Source organism: Agelaius tricolor, unplaced genomic scaffold, assembly GCF_023055355.1.
Source record: "Agelaius tricolor isolate 1412-34295 unplaced genomic scaffold, bAgeTri1.0.p SCAF_14, whole genome shotgun sequence".
Taxonomy (NCBI): Eukaryota; Metazoa; Chordata; class Aves; order Passeriformes; family Icteridae; genus Agelaius; species Agelaius tricolor.
This window is the reverse complement of record NW_027269274.1, coordinates 5157519-5177614: the sequence shown is the minus strand read 5'-3', so window position 1 is coordinate 5177614 and position 20096 is coordinate 5157519. Positions and strand designations below refer to the sequence as shown.

General features: G+C 41.1%; 1 protein-coding gene across 2 annotated transcripts in view; it reads left to right on the top strand.

The window, feature by feature from the left end:
• The window catches only part of TAFA1 (TAFA chemokine like family member 1), a 212543-nt gene that overhangs the window by 155547 nt on the left and 36900 nt on the right, over window positions 1-20096 (top strand). Inside the window, exon 3 of one of the 2 annotated variants that reach the window (XM_071439380.1) lies at window positions 12573-12710. In XM_071439380.1, coding sequence (XP_071295481.1) covers window positions 12573-12710 — 138 coding nt within the window. Of the gene's footprint in view, window positions 1-12569; window positions 12711-20096 lie in introns of both variants that reach the window. The other variant, XM_071439379.1, reaches the window with a different exon arrangement.

Below are 20096 nucleotides of genomic sequence, written 5' to 3'. Positions count from 1 at the left end.
CCTCCATCCCAGACTGTTGGCTGGATTTTCTATTACAGAGCATCTGCCTCTGTTTCTACACCCTGATTTTTATTCCTTGTCCATCTCCACAGTGCTGATGTGCCCGGGCAGTAATAATACCAATGTATCTGGTAGTTTATACACTGATGATCAAATATTCTTGAAACTATTAACTTGTGCTGGTTGTCTATGTTTTAGTTAATAGTACTGAAGAGCTGAGTAGAGATAAATGCTGGATTGGGAAAATAGGGCAGATTTTCTCTCTTGAATGGAGATAATAATGCTCATCCAATTTACAGTACAGAATTTCTATCACTTTCAATATTAATGTAATTGTTATATAGTGGAATTTTAAAAACATCAGTGATGTCAGTGATGCTGAGAAGAGCTGTGGACATCAGTAAGGTGATGGGGACAGGCTCATGAAGAAAGGTGAAGTGAAGCAGCAAATGCACAGCTTGTCTAAGTGGTGATAATGATGATAGGGGATGTGATGACCATCAGAAACATATCTGACATCTGTAAATGTGGAACAGGGAATAGCTGTGTTCAGTTGGTCATAGCATCACAATTAGTGTTAATGAGGAAAACTGAGCAAAAGAAAACAGAACATTCTTTTTCTGTTCAGCCCAATGGTAGTTCCCATTAAACACTAGAATGGCATCTTCAAAGGATCCCCTGTTGCACCAGCAGAAGTCCAATTGCTTAAATAATGAGAAAATAAATTGAGCAAGATGCTCATGAGTGTGTGGAGGGCAACATTTTGATACTGGGAAAGATTTGGGCAAGATGACCTCTTCTGCTTCTAATTACCAGCACACCATTAAGGAGAGTTGGCAGAGCTGTCCTATTTCTAGTTTAGAGGCTTTTCCCAATTTATTTTATTTCTAGTGAAGGCCCAGTTTATAGCCAACATTACCCAAAACTTTTCAGGCTGGAAATGCAGCAGCTGAATTGAGGGGTCGGAGCACTGGGGTCGTTTCTCTGCTGGGGCTCACCTGGAGCTGGATCCCCATGAGCCCTGGGGGTGGCACCTGAACTGAGCTCTCTGAAGCAAAACCTTGGGGTTGGAGTGAAATGGGGTTTTTCCAGCTAGCTCAAAAGTGGACTGAGCTGGACATGAATCAGGGCAAGGCTAAGGGCTGAGGGCAGAGGGACCCTTTGGAGGCAGTGCTGGAATTAGCACAGAATCACAGAATTAGCAGCACATCAGAGGGGCTGCTTCTCCTCAGGAAGCTGCAGCACCTGCACAGGACACACCTGTGTATCTTCTTTTTGCATCATTTCCCTGGAATATTTTGGAACAAAAGTTGAATTTATTATTATCTTAATGCAAAATGGTTTCTTTGTGCCCATAAGAGACATAGCTCAAATAATTCCTTACTTCCTTCTTTGTTTGGACTTCAGCTTTCAAGACATTTTCCCCTTTCTGGTGATGATGTGAGTGTGGTGTAGTTTATTGGCTGTAGTACTCTGTGGGAAACGGAATCATTTGCTAAAAGTAGTTGAGTTATGTGAATTATAACACATGCTGAGACAGGGATTTTATCTTGAATTGAAATTTGTTGACATTGGCCAGTGAAATGTCAATGTTTTTCATCAAAAATATTTTCGTTTTTAAAGAAACCTGTTTAAAAAGCAACTTTTAATTGAAAAATCGGATTCCAAATTTTTTTAGATAGTGTTTGGATGAATACTGATCATCACCAAGGGTAAACAGGGGAGAGAAAAATAAATGTGTTTTCTGCCTGGCCTCTTAGCTTCTGCTAACTTCAGAGCTCCCTGCATACAGCTCCTGTTTAACTAATAAAAAATAAACTAATATTAATTTCAAGCCAATGTTGTAATGTCACATGTTGCTTTCAAAGTAGGAAATTATTTGCTCCCTACACTTCCTGTATTTCCACTGGAGTATGCAGCCCTTTTTATTCACATTATAAAGGAACAGAGTGCACTGGATTGCACATGTATTCAAAGGAGCAGTACAAATCTGAACAGCAGCCAGGTGATCAATTATTAGGAGGCAGTACTGCATTGTGTTGTTCATCAGGAGCTTCCAGAGAGAAGAGAAAGAAATTGTCAGAGAGAGAAACATTCAATGCAGTTGAAAATAAAAAGGTAAAGAGGGGGAGAGAGAGAGAGTGGGGAACCAGAATAAATCAGGGTTACAATTGTATGCAGAGAGCTGGAGTGGAAAGACAGAGCAAATCATGGTGGCAGGAAATAAAATATTGCTCATCAACAGAAATAGGGAGGAGAGAGACATCAAAACACAGAGCCTCAGGCAAAAAAAAGGCAGCTCAGGATAGTGACTATGGAAAATGTAGGAGAAGAGAGGTTTGGGAAGAGATTAAAGTAATATGAAAAAAGAGAAAATTAGACTTGCTTTGTTTGAGATGAACACCACCAGAACAAAACCAAAAGAAGAAAATAAGAAGTGCCAAAAGATAACATGAAATAAAATGTTCCCATTGTCCTCTCCCTTAAAATTTCAGTGAGGAGGAGGCAACTGCCCTCCCACTGAGGCTTCCCACAGTAGTGGCTGCCCTGATTGTTAAATTTTGAGAACTGTATGGTCTGAGTCCCACTTCATCCTCTGCTTCCTCCTCTTCCTCAGCCATAGTTTGGTCCTGACCAGAAGTGAAGCAGCTCAATCATGCTTCAGTCTGGAGGGAGTAGATCATTGTGAGGGGGAATTTTTAAGCTTGCTAATTCATAACCACAGCAGAGTAGCCTGAAAGTTAAAATAGATTGAGAGAGAATTCCTTGAGTTGTTAATTCATAACTGAAGTATAGCAGTCTGAAAGTTAAAATATTGCTGCTCACATACCCAGTTCCTAACATTTACTGAAGTGCTTGACTGTGCTTGAAGCTAAATAAGGTTCAGAAATGAGTGTGCTATAAATTCCTTAGGCTGGAGACTACCAGGTTCTTCTGCTATGGATAATGAGTGCAGTGTAAAATGCTTTCCATGCAAAAACAACTGATTGCTTCTGAGCCTTTGGTCCCATCCTCTGTCCTTGTGCACCAGTGTGCAGCCAGTTTCTGGCAGAGGAATGGTTTCCTGCTCAAATGCAGGACCAGCTGCTGGCAGTCACGGTATGAATAATTCTAGAAATATATGGGGTGGCATAATGGGCACACTTGTCCACTGGAAAATGCCTGGGAAGGGATTGCCTGGCATTGCTCAGCGCTGCAGAGGACAGGATTTACTGCTGCTGCTCATCACACACAGCTCCTCACAGTGACTTTTCCTTGCACCTGCTGGAACTTGCAGTCTTTGTTTTCCTTCTCATGGATTTTGTAGGATGGGGTCAACCCGATAGATGAAAATGTTTTTGCCACCATGGCTAGTCAATGCATCCATAAGAGATCCTATTAAAAACACTATGATCCCACACTGACTTCTCAGTTTTATACATTGGCCAAATTTGTTTAGACCCATTCCTTCCTGTTATTTTATTTATTGCCATTCACTGGAAGATTAATGCAGCCTGTACTCTGGTTATAATTCTCTCTATCAGTCTGTCTGTAGTATCTGTGCAATCCCAGCTCTTCATCACTGTGCATTCTTTATGGATCACATTATTTCCACCACTCCTTATCTAACTGCTTCATAAAAGCATCTCACACATTTATAAAGCATGACAAGAGCATTACCATAAACTATGCCACTGTGCTCAGAAACGCATCATAGGCTCTCCATAGGCTAATCACCTTAGTGGATAAAATTATCTGGGGATGAATTTATCTGCAACCATCATATCAAAAGATGAACTGTATAGAGCAACATTGTATTGCTTTTCCACAAGGATTTAAGATCCCTGAATCATTTTGGGATGACTCAAAGCCTGGGTTTGAAAGTTGGTTTTTGTGGAGCTGCTTTGTACTTGGTGGATTATTTTATAAATATTTTTTTTTAATCCTGAAAGTGTGACATTTTCATGTACCATATGAAAAATTCAAAGGGTGCATCGTGAGCATAATAAGAAATTTTGAGTCTCTTTTAAGGCTGAAGAGAAAATTAATACAGTTTTCCAGTTTGGAGAAGTTTGGAGATGAAGGTATTCAATAAATGTATTAGGCAGTTTTAGAGATCTGGTGCTTGGGGAAAGCCTGTTGGGCATAAGTCAGACTCAGGACCAAGCTGTGCTTGCATATTAGACATAGAATAATTTCTAAATCCTTTCTTAGTAACCATTTCTCATGCACATTCCTATATTCATTTCTCATCAGCAGCTGTGACTGAATTACTTATTTCTTATCAACTTAATTATTCCATCCAGAAAGAGAGTAGTCCTGTCTTTCTTTCATTGTGTGTTTTTCCTTAACACTGTTTCTTTGGATGTCTTTTGCTGGCAGCATTTAGAGCATTTTGAGATTCCAAGAACAATATTCTGTGGTTCACTCAAATTTTATTGTGAGGGTATTTCCAGGCCTAATTCCACTTTGGATTTTCACTGTTCTCTGGCGAGGAACTAGAGATGTCAATATTGGAAATGTTCATTTCTGTTCAGCAGCAGAAATCTACATTTCTCCACAGCTTTGATACCTAGAAAATTTGTTCTGGGCAAGAATTGTGCAGCTGCAAAGCAATGATCAGAACAGCACAGCAGGTCTTTTTAATCTCTAGTTTATACTGCTGCCTGCAGTTTAACTTATAGGAGGAGCACAGCTTCAATACAAGCACATTACATCTATTTTGTCCAAACTCGGTTTTTTTATCCTCTCTGACATATCAAATATTAAATTTTCCAAACCACCCAAGTGACTAAGAGCATGATTTTTTTTAAAGGTACTTAGAAGATTTTATGCTCAGCCTTACTGGCATACATCATTTAGACCAAGACATCCTATTTACAAGTGATATAGATTTCTAGGAGTGTCATATCTCACTGAAAGTCAATGAAATTTAAAGTCATAATGCTTATTACTTTTTGATATGGAACTTCAGTTATTTCTCAAAAGTAACATTCTTCTCTTTCTGAATTAAGTCCTGCCTCTTCACACACATCTCTTAATGGCATTCCAGAGCTGTAAATCCCACCAAGACTTCTAATTTCTAACCTCCATTTCTCAAAGTTGCTGTAAGTTGGCCTCCCTTTGAAGTAAAAAAAAAAAATCTCATTAAAAGACTGAAGATCCCCACTAAGAGAACATTGGATTCTTGCCTGCCTCGTGAGTTACATGTCTGGGGTTTGTAGTTCATCAATAGAGGAGTGCTGATGTCCTTAGTGCAATTCCCTGTGACAAAAAAGCAATCAGTCCTTGGGGAGTGGCAGGGACAGCTCCACACACAAGAGGTGGGATTTTCTCATAGATTCTCTCCTTTTGGGGGTATATTTTACACAGGCATGCAAAATGCTAATTAGAACTACTCATAACCCTGCTTAAATAAGAGCTGGGAGCAGATTCCTCATCAGCATTCCTCCCCAGCCACCCTTGCCCTCTCCTTCCTCAGCCTTGCTGGTTATTCCATTTCTTTGGAGCTGCACTGTGCCAGAGGCAGGAGCTGCTAGAAGGCTGCCTTCTTGTTCTGGAGACCATTTTCACTTTGATTCATCTGTAAGAGGGTTTTTTTTTTTTATTATTATTATTATTTAATATGCATAAGAATAAGGTCCTGCGCAAATTTCTCAGGAGATCAATTTGCAAGGCTCTTTAGTAGAAAAACCTATTCTCTGGTGTGTGTATTGGTTTGATATGGAAATCCATAAGCCAGCCCAAGATCCAAGCACAGCTCACATGCTGGTGTGCCTTGTGAATTCAAGAGCAGATTCCATATCCTTTCTGCTTTACAGAAAATACGTATTTTTAATTTCTGTGAATAAACCGGTTTGTGAGGATCAGAGTCTATTCTATTCTGAGTGTAAGTCTAAAAATCTGTAAATCTCAGATAGAAGCCTCCTGTGGCTGATGGCAGAGAGCATTAGTAGAAAATTGTAAGACTACAAATCCTTGTGCTAATTAGGATATGCATATCCTTGCTTCCCCTATTATACTGAATGGGAAATAAAATATAAATGGAAAAAAAAAGTTAATATTAAATTGAAATATTAACATTCTGCTGAACAAAATATTTTAAAGATTTTATTTTCCTGTAGAAGTTACTTTGTTTTTCATTTTTGTAGAAAAGTTTGATTTCATTAAAATGGCCTTTTCTGTCAAGATTACTCTCAGAAACTTAAGAGTTTCTAAGATAAATAACCAGAGATGCCTGTGAGAATGCACACTGCCCCTCTTAGCCCAGGAATTCTCACTCCAGAATCCATCAGAACTTTGGCTGAGTGTGAAATAGATCTTCACAGGTAACTGACCTGCTTGGTCCAGCAGCTCTTCTCCAAATTCTGACCATAGGCAGAGGCAGCACAAAGCAAGACAATTTCATTATTTGCCTTGCTCCAAATGGGGGCGTTGTGCCTTGGCACAGGAACTGGGGCCTCGACCTGCAGGGATGTTGCACCATCCCATGGGCTCTGTCCTGTGGGCTCAGAGCTGGGGCTTCAAGGAGTGCTCTTTGAATGACCTGGACATCAGAAAAACCTCAGGAGCTTTTAAAGTTTAACACAAGGTGCATTTCCAAGGCAAAACAAGTTTCACTAGCCATGGTCCTCTTGTTCTGTTTTTTTTTTGTAGAGAAGCAGCAGTTTCTTTAAGGGGGTACCCTGTGTCTCCAGAACCCTTTCACAGCAGCATCATTTGAGAAAATAATATCCCAACCCAAAACTTAATGACCCACAGTGGGAATCACTTATGTTGCTGCTGTTGCATAGAATCTTCCCAAAAAGAAAATTATAATATAGATTTTGCATAATGAACAACAAAATACTGAATATTAATCAAAATATAAATAGAAATTTAGGGAACAGACTAATGCAGTCTATTCTGATCCACTGGGCTAAAAAAAAAATCCACTGTATATCAGGGGACTTGCAGAGCATGTGTGGAGCATTCCAAATTCTCATGGTTATGGTAATTCCACATCTAAAGAACAACTCATCAATTTATTTGTATTTGTTATCATAAGGGAAAATAATTAAGGAGTAATGCTGATGGGTTATGCTTAGGTCAATTTTTTGGTAGTGCCTTTGTGTTACATCAGGTTTATGAGCCAAGTTCAGCTGTTTTGTGACTTCATTGATGGCAGTTGACGTTGACCTTGTGAAAAGGAGTGAAAGCCCTAAGCCTTCTCTGATTGCTCTGAAAATGCATCCTGTAAGCTTGATCCCTTTCCTTCTGGAGCAGATAAACAATGTTGGAGGATTATATGTAAAAGAAAAATTGGAGTGTAATTGCACTGTGGCTATGAGGAGTCTTCTGTTTGTTCACTTGTGAAGTGGCTGGTGATGTAGCATGGGACTTTGTTTTTCCATCTGTTACATATTCCTGTCAGAAGTAAAAATGTTGCTTTGTAAGTTCCATTGTAGTGGCTTATTATTTCTTAAAGTAAAGTATAGTATTTTCCCCTGTGCACAGTGTAGTCTGCAGTTCTGGCACATTAGCTGGCATAAACATTTTGATTAAAGCTTATGAATGTATTAATTACACCTGGGAAGTTTCCAAAGCTTATTCAAACTGAAAACTCTAAATTGCAGCCCCCAAACCTGAATTCTTTATAGTAAATGTAAAAAAATAAGGGCTGTCACGGGGTTGTTTTTCCTTTCTTTCCTTTATTGTATAAAGACATGGGGTGGAGACCATGCAAATTTTTATATCCATTCATTTCTGGGAGCAATTTTTCAGCAAGTCTATGAGTGTCTGAAGAATTTTTGCTGTCACATTGTTAAACATTTGCTTGGAGTCTATAGAATTTAAATTCTCTCCTAAATTTTCTCTGTTCTCCTAGGTCTAGCAGCAGCATCTGCATATACTTAAGCATTTTCAGAATAACAAATGGGTCCATGACCTTAGCACTGGCACTTAGACTGGCTACTTGAAGCTGTTACAAATAAATAGAGCTACCACAAACCAGCTACAGTCCTAATGAACTGTCTGGAAATGTTGATAAAATTGGTTCCATATGATTTCTTTTGTTCATATTCCCACAGTGAATCACCAGTGGTGTAACAGAGGCAGAATTTGGCCAGAAAAGCCCATGATGTTATTTGGGCACCATTATTTTTTTGCAAGTAGCAGGAACAGGTTCTTACAACAGCCTTCATCTGGATTAGGCTGTGAGGTGCATTTGCAATGAGCCAGAAGCAAATGGAACAGAGGATCTGAATTCTAAAATCACTGGGTGTGTGACCCTGAGAAGAAAGGCACATCTTATCTGTCAGCCAGCTCTGCCAGTGCCAAACAGCCCAAGAAGTCTCACCAAAGCTCTGCTCTGCTCATGCATTCATGCACACATGCATTCATTATGATTGACCTGCCCTAGGAAGGTCCATTAAGTGGAACTCATTTCAAGCACAGATGGTCCTGAATAGCTTAATGTCTGTCTGGTGGCCAGAATAAGTGAATTCTTGATGGCCTTAGACTTCTGATCACATACATGCAGCCAAGGAGGAAATGAAAACATGTTTATCATTTTGATAAACAACCCCTCTCATTGCTGCAGGACACTCCATGTAACTCAGCAGAGTCAAATACTATTAAATTGTCATCACTGTCAAAGAGAGAATGTATAAGTTTTGCTACCTGAGTCATAGTTAATGACTTCCACAATGTATAACACAAATCAGTAGTGCTGTTTGCTTTTTTATGTTTGTTTACTGATAAGTTCAGGCTTGGCTGGAATGCAGAGGCAAGTTATAATTTTGAAGTGCAAAATATGCTTTTATTATTACCTCCTAGCTAGAGGTATAAAAAACAGAGATGACTAGAAGATGGCTTTTTGGCTTCTGCCAGGCATGCACTCAGACCTTATAGGTGATTAGACATTTTAAATCACAGCCTCCCACAGCAGACTCATACTCTTGATAAAATATTTCACTCTGTGGTGTGTAAACTCAAGGTGGCTTTGTAACAGAGACAAAAATCAGCATTATTTCAGGAGTTAGTGTCTTCCAATTAGAATGAAACCATTTGCAGGGGTAAAAAACAGCTGCCTCTGTTTTACAGCAAGAATGATCTATTATTTCTACAGTTTTCTGTTTGAAGTCTGTGCAGAACAAGGGTTTCTGGAAGGCTGGGAAATGTGAGCAGAGTTGCAGTGACACAGAGAGTTGCCATCCTCAACATTCCAGGATCCTCCCTGGCAGGCAGGTCTGTCCCTCTGGCTTTGGTCACATTTCCTCCATGCAGAGCTGAGGCCTCCTGTGAACTGAGTGCTCAGAAAGGATCAGCTGGTTCTCACCATCAGTTCCTGCTGATGTTTGGTGTGAAGAAGGTGTAAGTCATGACAGGACATTTTCATTCACCTCTGAAGCTTCTTGAAGGAAGATCAATGCTCTTCCTGATCCGCGAGTTCCAATTCCATTTCTAATCTTCTGCTTTTCTTGGGGCAGAAAGAAATTATTTTTTAAAAAATGCCAGGTGGATAAAACAGCCACTTCATGAAATGTAACTGTCAACATAACATTCAGAAGACATTTACTTTGAGGATTTTTAGGCCACTTTCCTCTCCTTTTAAATTCAATGGCAAATCCTCTATTGACTTGAATGGGTTGGATGAGGCTATTGTTGTGAAATCAAAGCCAGAAGCTACTGTAGCTCAATAGACCATAAACTTCAAAAAACAGAGACACTTGTGGGTTTATGACAAGGATTCAAACTTCTGCTGCACTCACAGCCTAGCAGGTCAATAATTCCCATTTTTTTTCAGAACTCCCAGCCATGTAATATCTTCCCAGATCTTCCCATAATCCAGATTAACCATTAAGAAAAAAAAAATGGCTCAGGAAATTCATCAGATACTGAATTAGAGTATTTCTTGATGCACTCCAGCCCCCTCCCCCAAAAGAAGAAAGTTGGAAATAAAAAATACAAATCACAGAACGCACAGGTATTTCACATAACACTGAGTGATTTTCAGTGGAAACTGAAGATGGATTTGCATTCCTCTCCCCACTCAATTAATTTCCTCATTTATGCAGTTGAAGTAGATTTAAATAGAACCTCCCACCCTCAATATATTTGTGGTATATGTGTTTCTGTGAATGATGTAGTAAGGAGTATGCTTTTTCAATTGGTTTTTTTTTCCCTATTCTCACTGTGTCCATTTATATCTGTCTCTATTCCCATTTTGTATCTGGCTTTTTAAAAGTCTCACATGTACAGGCATGGTTGGTAAAATCCATACAAGAAAGCACATTGCATGCAATGCTACCCAGTAGGCATCCATAGCTAAATATGCTGTAATGCAAATATCTGATCCCACTTAACAGATTTTTCAGGAAAACAGGCTGTATACCTCCAGAATTTTCTCCATGTGAGGTGGATTTTTTCTTCTCTGTCAGCACTGGAAGGGGTCTTTCTATTATTATAATTATTAATATTTGCATACTTTTATGGACTATGTAGATAAAATTTCCAATTAATGTATTTAAAATTTTAGCAGTTAAAAAAATGGTTTTTCATTGCTTTTATAGTGTCATTATGTTTTGCCCCTCCTAAACAACTACACACTTTGAGCTAAATTCATTACTGCTCCAGCAACTTGAGCTTCCACATAACAATTAAAGGTGTTATAAAGCTCTTCCACCACAACCCATTATTTTGAATAGATAACCAAATAAGCAAGACTAGGTCATGTGGTTCTTCATACTTATACAGCAAATTTATAGAGAAAATTAAACATTTAGTTTATTCACAAATATTTACCACACAGTCTATGTAGTCTAAAATTAGAAATGCTTATTACTGTGTACATTATCTTTATTGTTGAAGTTGCAATCAATAAAATCACAAATCTCTCTTCTCCTAGGGCATGACCATAAGATGGATTAAACCAATGAGAATCTTTTCATTGCTTTCAATACAATTTGGATAGGGGAACAGGGAGTTTGTGTGAAGGATTACTTCATAGAAAATGCAAGCATTTGGGGCTGAGTTGATTATCACAATTCCTCTTACTCCTCAGATACACTCCAAAGCCCATTTGTCAGAGGATGGCTCTCTGAATTGTTGGGATCTCTCTTTTTTGACACCTTTTGGCTTTCAGAAAGCTTGTGTCAGCAGCCCAAACACACCTAATAACTAAGAGGTGCAGCAGCATGTCTCTCCAGATGACTTCAATGTTCACTACAGAATTAATCTCGTGCTTGCAAACTCCCCCATATGACCAACATCAGGCAAAGCAGAATCCACCCTGCCTACCTGCCCAGTGCTTCACTAAAAATGCCATATTTGTAGAAAACCCAGGTACCAGAACTCACTCCTGGTAGGGAAATGCCACTGAACTGCCAGACCTCTACCAAAACCCATTGTTCACAGCCAGATGTGGGTCAGCATCTCCACACTTCTTATTCTCTTACAGCACACAGTGCCAAAAGCTCTCAATATTCTTTCAAAAAGAGTGAAATCCAAAGATAGGATTAATGTGGTTTATGCTGCAGTAAAAGCAGCATGTACTTAATGGCATGAAGAAATAATGCTCTTCTAGAAAATCTTGCACATCCTGCCCTTTAGTGGGCAGCACATGAGGTTTTGTGCTAAGTTGAAACAAACCCTGCCAAATTTGTGCTGTAATTTCAGAAAGCAGCCAGATATCTGTGGGGAGCAGGCTGACACCATTAAACACTGAGTGATTGTGAGCTAAATGCAATCTGAACTGAGGAATGGAGAAATTACCTGGGCAGGGCATTAGCCCACCGTGGTGTTTGTCTCCTTGCAGAGCAGAGGTGAAGGGGAATGGCCCACCAGACACTTCATTTCTGTGCTCAGCATATGGCACAAACACCGAGCACTCATCAGCCCAAAGCCACCATGGATCTGTCGATCACCCCCCTGTGCTCTCCTTCTAATAAAACTACTGCAAATGCTCAGAAAGAACAATTAGGGAGGAGACAAATCAAACCTGATGATCTCACACACAGTGGAAATGTTTCCTGCCTTAAATCTGCCAATCTAGTGAGTGGGAGAGCAAAGGGAAGTGCTGTTGGGCCGCCCTGTAATCTGGGGAGACTGTCATTCCCTAAGGGCTGAGAACTAGCACAGAATCAAATATTTGAAGAAATATCTTATTTCTAGATGGATTCCCTTAGTCTCTGTCCTTGTATGAGAAAATATTTGGGAAAAAGGTTTCCAATATTGCAAGCATAAAACCAGCCAACATGGGTTGCACATTTTCTGTAGTATTTTACCCACATTTCTTCAGGCCTAGACATTGACAACATTATTTTTAGGCCAGAAATTATGTGGATGTCACAGAGATTTCTAATATAAGAAAGGCAAGGGAACTTATCTATGTTTTCTATTAAAAAATGTAGTGTAGCAGCACCTGGCTTATTTGGGAGCACACAAAAGGAAGGAAATAAAACTGTAATCCCACCTGTAGAGAAGCTGGGCAGAGGCAGACAGGAGCACGCCTGGGTGCTTTGATTAGCCACTGCTGCTCTTCCTAATCAGAGTGTCAATATTCTCTTTTCTTTTTTTTTTTTTCTTCTTTTTTTTTTTTTTTTTGCCAGAAGGAGGAACGTGTGAAGTTATAGCAGCACACAGATGCTGTAATAAGAATCGAATTGAGGAAAGATCACAAACAGTAAAATGCTCCTGTCTACCTGGGAAAGTGGCTGGGACTACAAGAAACAGACCTTCCTGTGTTGATGGCAAGTAGCTCCTCCTGTGTATATGTTTCTGTTTGTGTACCATCCATTAGAGCTAGAAAGCTGTCAGTCCATAGATTGTGCATAGAAATTCTGTTGTGTTCTTTATTTAATGAAATATAAAAATCTATAAGCATAAGTATATATTTAGATCACTTTCTTGCTACTTCAGTGCATAGCTCTGTGCACATGGATCATGTTAAGGTTTAACTGAAAACTGGAAGAATATTGCCCAGTATGGATGCTTTGATGAGTATAAGAGATTTATTATTGATAAATACCTGGATAAAATTATCCCTTGAGTCACTTCACGGGGCCCCTTCGGTGCCACATTAGTTTTGATTCATAAATATTTCAAAGGACAACTGCTATTCATTTTGATTTAATTAGTCATTTGGAAAGTCAGTGGCAAAATAACATAAATAAATGAATCTCATATTCTAGCCCTGAAATGAACATTACAGAAAGCAGGAAAAAAATCTTTGTCTTTTAAAATCACTGCTGCTGTTGCTTGTCATGGTGATTTGGTTTGTTTTTTGGGTTTTTTTCTGAAGGAAAAGCACCATTTTATTTGTGTCTGGGTTTCATATGAGGTTTAGCTCCACAGGGTGTTTTCCTCTCTGGGGCCCCCCTGCCAGCACTGCAAGGTGAAACCACACAGCAGTCAGGGGGAGAGCCACAGCTGGGAAGTGCTCAGCAAAATATAAATCTCATAAGAAGATGGGGGGTAAGTCGTACTAATCCCATTAGTTACTCTTCCCAAAAAAGCTGTTCTGTGCTGCAGAATCCCTCAGTGCAGCAGCTTTGTGGAATGGAGTATCTTGGAAAAATCCCTCGCTGTTCTGTTGGGTGAATGTTGTGTTGTTTGTACCAGCCCACAGGTGCTTCAGAGAGCCACAGGTTGGTTTTGTGCAGCGCTGTAGGCTCTGTGCTGGGCTCTCCTCACTCTTTCTGTGTTGAAATCCCATGGGTACTGGTGTCTCTGCCAGTTTTGGTGGCACCCAGAGTTTCCTCTCTGGGTCTGTGTTTGGCACTCAGCTTCACCCCAGGCGAGAGTGGGGAGCTCTGCAAGAAAATATTGGGAAAAATGTTTTCTTCTGGGTACCTTTCCTCAATCCCAGGCTTCCAAGGCATTAGAATGGAGCAGGGAGTGGTCCAGTATACCTCAGACAGGAGTTGTAGTTAGACAGGAATATTGGTGGGTGTTGTGGAATGGAATATTGTGCAGACAAAGATCATTCTTGCAGATTTGATACCAAGAAGGTGAGAGAATAGGGGCTCCCTTAGAGGAATGAGAATCTCATGTCTTCTCAGCAGATATTTCTGGCATGTGGATATCTGGTTTATATATTAAAGATACAAAAGGAAATGTTTTATTATTTAAAAAACACATTCAAATTTTTAAATTATGAAGTAGTGTTTCATAGTATTTCATAACAAGTTTTCATAGCTTGTTACACTGGGAATGCAATTCAGCTTCTGAACTCATGATTAAAACCATGCTATGAATGCACCTGTGAATGATTATGCTTTAGTCCACAACCTGTCATTCTGTTATTGCCTAATTACCCTGATAAAAAGAAGCTTTTCTTTTTCTGCTAAGCACACTCATAAAGCCTTGGTGAAAACTACAGCTGGTTGTAACCAAAGATCAGGCTGTACAAGCCTTGAAGAATTTCATGTTCTTCATCAGGTCATGAAATACAGAGGCAGCAGATAGAGCAGAGAGACACCATTAATTCAGCCCTCATAACTCTGTTCAGAGAAGAGAAGCTCAAAGAGTGCTGTGTGAAGAAAAAAGTCGGGTGCAGGTGTGGACTGGAGCCTAATTGCTCTGTCAGGATTACAATAAAGAGAAATGTTATTGTCTGGAATTTTGAAAGGAGTTAGGATAAAACAATGGCTAATATGAAAGTGTAAGGCAAGTCCCATTGAAGTCACTGGTAAGACTCTCTGTGACTTCAAAGGCAGCAAACGTGAACTACAAAGGAATGTCTTCCCCTTTCAAGTTTGGTTGTAGTCAGCCCATAGCTGCTTTTGTAGATGGCTGGAGAACAGTTCAAAAGCCCAATATGCTGCTGGTAAAAATTAATCCAAGGGACATTTGCTTTGGCCTTTGTTTTATCCCAGACTTTGCTTTGTGGCTTTTGACATACTGACCTGGTTTAAGTCAAAACTTTTTCCAATTTGGTGGTTCTGTTCTTGTAAAGACAAACGCCCAAGACTCCCCATGGGAGTCCCACTGACGTCAGTGCTTTAACTCACACAAAGATTTGGGCTTTGCTGTTTATTTTGTGCAGGAGAACATTTCAAAAGGTCACCTTTTGAACTTTCTACCTTCTTTGTCTACCATATTGAAAGGTTTCAGGCCTGTTAATCTCATACCAGGTTTTATTTACAGTGTGTAAATATGTACAATTTCAAGCCATAATGTGTCACTAAGAAATCTTGCTTGAGTCCTAATTAAATATCCACAGGTGTTCAGCAATATACTCACAATATAATACTTCAAGCAATATACTCACACCCAAAGACACTTCTGAGAGGTGCCAAAGACTGGGAGACCCCTGTGAGCAGTTTGGCTGTTGGTTGATCACCACCTTGAGCCATCTCCACCCCATGGCTATGTACTAGTGTGTATAAAGCAGGCTGAACCTCAGTATTGCCCTGTCAAACTGTGACTTAAAGGCATTGGGATCCAGCTTTTGGTGCTTCCCAGTTAAATTTCATCAGCAATCACCTCCTCAAGGCTGCTGCTTTGGCAGTTTGAGTCCATGATGCAGAGGAGAGATTGCATTGCCTTCCACTCCTACCAGCTATTGCTCTGGGACACAGCTGGGCTGTGTGGAGAGCTGGCTTTGTTTTCTCTTTCAGAGAATACAGTTATTGTAGGAGCCATCTTAACATTTTTCATAAGTGTCAGGGCTGATGATCATAAGTGTCAGGGCTGATGAATGGTCCTTTTGTCCCTTTTGCTGTGAGATCTGATCATGGGAAGCACACCATCCCAGTACACAGGGCTTGGCTCGCAGTCCTGCTCCTGCATGGGAGAAAACTCAGGCTGAGGTTGTTTGTACTGTGAAGGGCATGAAGTTGATGTGCATTCCCAAGCATCACTTCCTGCCAAGTCCAGCAAACTTTTTCTTTGGGGTCTCATCTTAATAAAGTGTAGTGAGGCCAGGCCATGGCAGCCTCAGAAGTCATAAATGATTCCTTGTATTCAGTAGACACTGTCCTAAAAGCTGCCTCCATCACCAGTGAATTATGCAGTAGCAACAGTGGGAGCAAAACAAAAGCCAAACCTTGCCATGAAACACGGACACCAGTTTCTGTTTCTTTGCCTATTCTGTTGCACATTTACTTTCATGATTCCCTTCACTACTTCAAGGTCTTTTTTATTTGAAGGATGGTTTGAAATGCTCCCTTCCCTCTCTACAATTTATCTTGCCTGCCACTTGGCCAGAGCATATACCATGGGCATCAGGCTGCTCAGCTCTCTGCCATGGATATTATTATTTTCTTTATTTGCCCAAATACCTCTCCAGGGCAAGTCCCTTCTTCTGGGGAAAGCAATGCCCAGCATTTCCCGTGGGCTCATGAAGGCCCTCAGGTGCCTCAGCAGAAATCTCTGTCACTGGTGCAATTTCTCCTGTGGCCTGAGGTTTTTTTCCTTTGTCATATCATTACTATATAAAAAACATACTTATAATTTTTTTAATACTGTCACTTTTATACTGGGGATATTGTGCTTTGTACCATATCCTTTCAAGTGGTATTGAAGCATCCTGTACAGTCAGTAGGTGGTTATGTCTGTGTGTTCTTCAAGGCTTGTGAATAATATATAATTTGTTCGTCTATACTGGAGTTTACTGTGTTACAGTCAGTGCTCTCAGACACACATATTTTTAATGCTTCATTTTTCTGTTCCCTTCCCTTCAATCTTCTTCCAGGCTATTTTAAACTCTTTCACAGGCAACCTCATATTTCTTGCATAATTATCTGTGAAATTTGTTGGACCACAGAGTATGGAATAACAGAAAAGCACCTGCACTGGCTTTTGAAATCAGCCACAAAGGAACTTTCACGCAGGTTGTGCATATTGCCAGTGCTTTTAGGAAATGAGGTGGGTTTAACACTGGTGAAAACCAATGAGCAAAAAGGAAGGTGCTACTAAAATTCTTAGCAGTATCTCTTCCTTCTAAATTGTACCTGTAAGAAAGGCCTCTGCAGACACATGAGGTGATTCCATTCCACTTTTTCTGCAACACAGGATTGAGGCATTAACCCTCAGGCAGCAGGATTAGTGGTTTAGTCTCCATGGTTTGTTCTTGTCCTGTTTTATACCAGTCATGCATCAGGGAAAGAAAAGTCATTCACTGATACAGAAAAATAAAATAAAATCAAGCCATTATTTTCATTTTTCACAGATTGATTTTGGATCACCTCAAGTTTCATTCCACAATGTATGAAATATTAGCACACATGTACACGCTTCAGATTTCTGTTAGTTTGAGGATCACTTCTATTAGTTTGAGGATCACTAGCCACCATGTGGCTGGTTTGACATCACACTAGAATTTACATCACACTTCATCAGGGCAGCACTACCAAGCCAAACATGAGGTTACTGACCAGTGGAAACTCCCTGACTTTTAATCCTCTCTTGGCCAGCACCTCACACCTCTCCAGTCAAGCTGCTGGATAATTGGTGCTGCTCATCCTTATTTTTCCATGTGCAATAGTTGGAGCAGAGAGAGGACAGCATTCACAGCACACATTCCATTTGCTGTTTGCCCTGCTTTCTCCCACCCAGGACTCACAAACAAAAAGGTCCCATCTGGTCTGTCTCTCCCTAGGCAGGCAGTAAGTGCAGCCACCCTGTTGACATCAGTTCATTTATTTCTATTTATAAATAGAAGACACTAACTATAAGACACCAATTATGGAGCAAGCATCCATAATTCAGGAGTGTTCCTTCAGGACAGAGGTGCAGCTCAGCCCCTCGTGCTGGTGCTCAGCCTCAGCATCCTCCCACAGCACTGCACCAGCTGAGGGGTGGGCAGGGGATGCACAGACACTTCCTGGCTCTCCCTGCAGTGAAAGCAGGATTCAAGCCTTGTAGAGTCAAATGAAAGACTCCTATTGACTTTGGGTCAGGTCCTTAGTAAATGCTTTGTTAGAGATAATCCTGTATCTATCAGCACTTACATCAAGTGAGAACAGTTCACAGTCACAAAGCCAATAGTTTTCTATTTATCTAATGTGTACTTTAGGTGGTATCACCAGAAAGCCTTTTTTTTTTTTTCCCACTCAGGGAAAATACTTTCAATCAATTCTTATTTCTTGAAGAAAGGGGGAAAAATGCTTTTTGAAATCCAAGGAGTCAGCTTCTCATCCCTCTAGCTGTGCTTCGGCCTAGATAAGAAGAGATCTCAGGGTCCCATATTATTAATTCACTGTCTATATGAATAATGAGCAGCCTTGGTGAATTATTCCACACTCCTGGGAAAATCTATAGCCCTGTCCTTCTGCAGCACCACTGGAACCAAGCAGTAAGCTCATATTTATTTTTGTTTGGTGAATTCAGATGACTTCATTTGTAAGGAGGAAAAAAATGTCTCTCTTCTCCACTGACATCTTTTTAGCAAGTTCAGAAAAAAAGTCACAGAGTATCTCATGTGCTATTAAAAAATAGAAGAGGAGGGGAGAGAAGTCTAACTTTACTGAAATATTTTAGGCTTTTGTTTTGTCCAGATCATGTCTTCTTGAAACGCCCTTGCAGCCACCCTGAAATCACAGCCAGATCCTGAGAGGTGCTGACTTCAGAGGGAGCAAAAGCAAAGCTGGCAGCAGCCATGCAGAGTAATTAATTCATTTAGCCAGGCACAGAGGCTCTCATTACCAATTTGCCTTCCCTTTGCAGGGCAGAGGCTGAAGGGAGCAGAGGGGAGGTGTGTGCTTGACCCTGCCAGTGCTGGGTGAGATTTTGTGTCAGGGCACAGCCTCATGTTCTGAAGCCAGCCCATCAGTGAGCAGCCTGGGGAGAGCAGAGAGACTCTGCTTCTCCCTGAGCAAGTGGATGTGCAAACAAATCTCTGTGTGGGCATATGGATCCGTATCTATGCACATATATATATTTATATATGTGTGTGTGTGTGTATTTCTGTTCTGCAGAGCCACCCTGCCACGGGTGGTGCCTTCCAGCACCCAGAGCTGCTCAGACACACAGGGATGTTTTTCTGTGATCAAGGTGCACACAGGCAGGACGTTCAAGGAGCAAATCTGCACTCACCTGAGCCAGGTGCAGTCAGGGCTTCCCAGGCAGGTGCTCCCCATGTCCCAGCCAGGGCTGGGCTGATCCTGCTGCATGCACACTGCAGCAGGCCCTGGGAGAGGGGAATGGATGCTCCTGTCCTCCTGGTGAGAGGATGGTGCAGCTAATGAGAGCTTCTGACTGTGGGTTTCTGTGAGTACCTCTTCATTGCAGTTATCATTTGTCTCCCCACCTATATTTTATATTTCTTTATTTTTTTCCAGTGACATTGTGGTTTCCTGCACAGCCAAGCAACCACCCCTTTTTAATATCAAGCTCAGAGAACAGCTGACTAATCCACCCCTGATGAAGTGCAGAGAGCTCACTTAAATCCCAATTTCAGCAGGAAAAAAAATTCTTTTTCTACTTAAGAGGGGTAAAAAAGGCTGTAAGGCATAGCACTGTCTCCATCTGTGTGAGGGGTGGTCGCTTCCCCAGGTTCCAGCTGGCAGATTTCAGAGGGAGCAGAGCCCTCACAGCCAACCAAGGTGCACAAACAGCATCCCCACGGTGAAATTAGGGAAAGGCATGGCTCTGGAGCACTGTGAAGACACACAGGAACATATAATTACTTCACCTCTGTACAGAGGAAAGTAACCTTTTGCTCAAATACTTGCAATAAACCCACTAGAGGCTAAATGGAAAAACAGTAGGAGATCTCTCCTCTGATAGGTAGCATTAAGTGTTAATCACAGCACTGGAAGAGCCTGGGAAGAGGGGCTGGAGGCAGGGAGGGCAGCCAGCCATGCCAAGCACCACAGGGAAAAGGGGCAGGAGCTGGAAGGGAAAAGAGAGCCTGGAGAGATTTCCCTTGCAGGGTGAAACCACGGGCAGGAGCATGGGTTCAGGTTCAGGGCTGGTCAGGCTGCCTGGAGAGCACAGAGAAAGCCAGGCCAAGGGGTCTCACTGCTTTGGTGAGCCCAGAACAGGAGGCTCAGCCCCCTGTGTTGGGGGGATGGCAGAGCTAGGGGCAAAAGCAGCTGCAGCAGTGCCAAGGAAGGTTTCTCACAACAACCTTCACCCAGCAGTGCTGAGGGAGAGCTTTCCAGGCATCAGGAAGGTGCAGCCTGATGTGC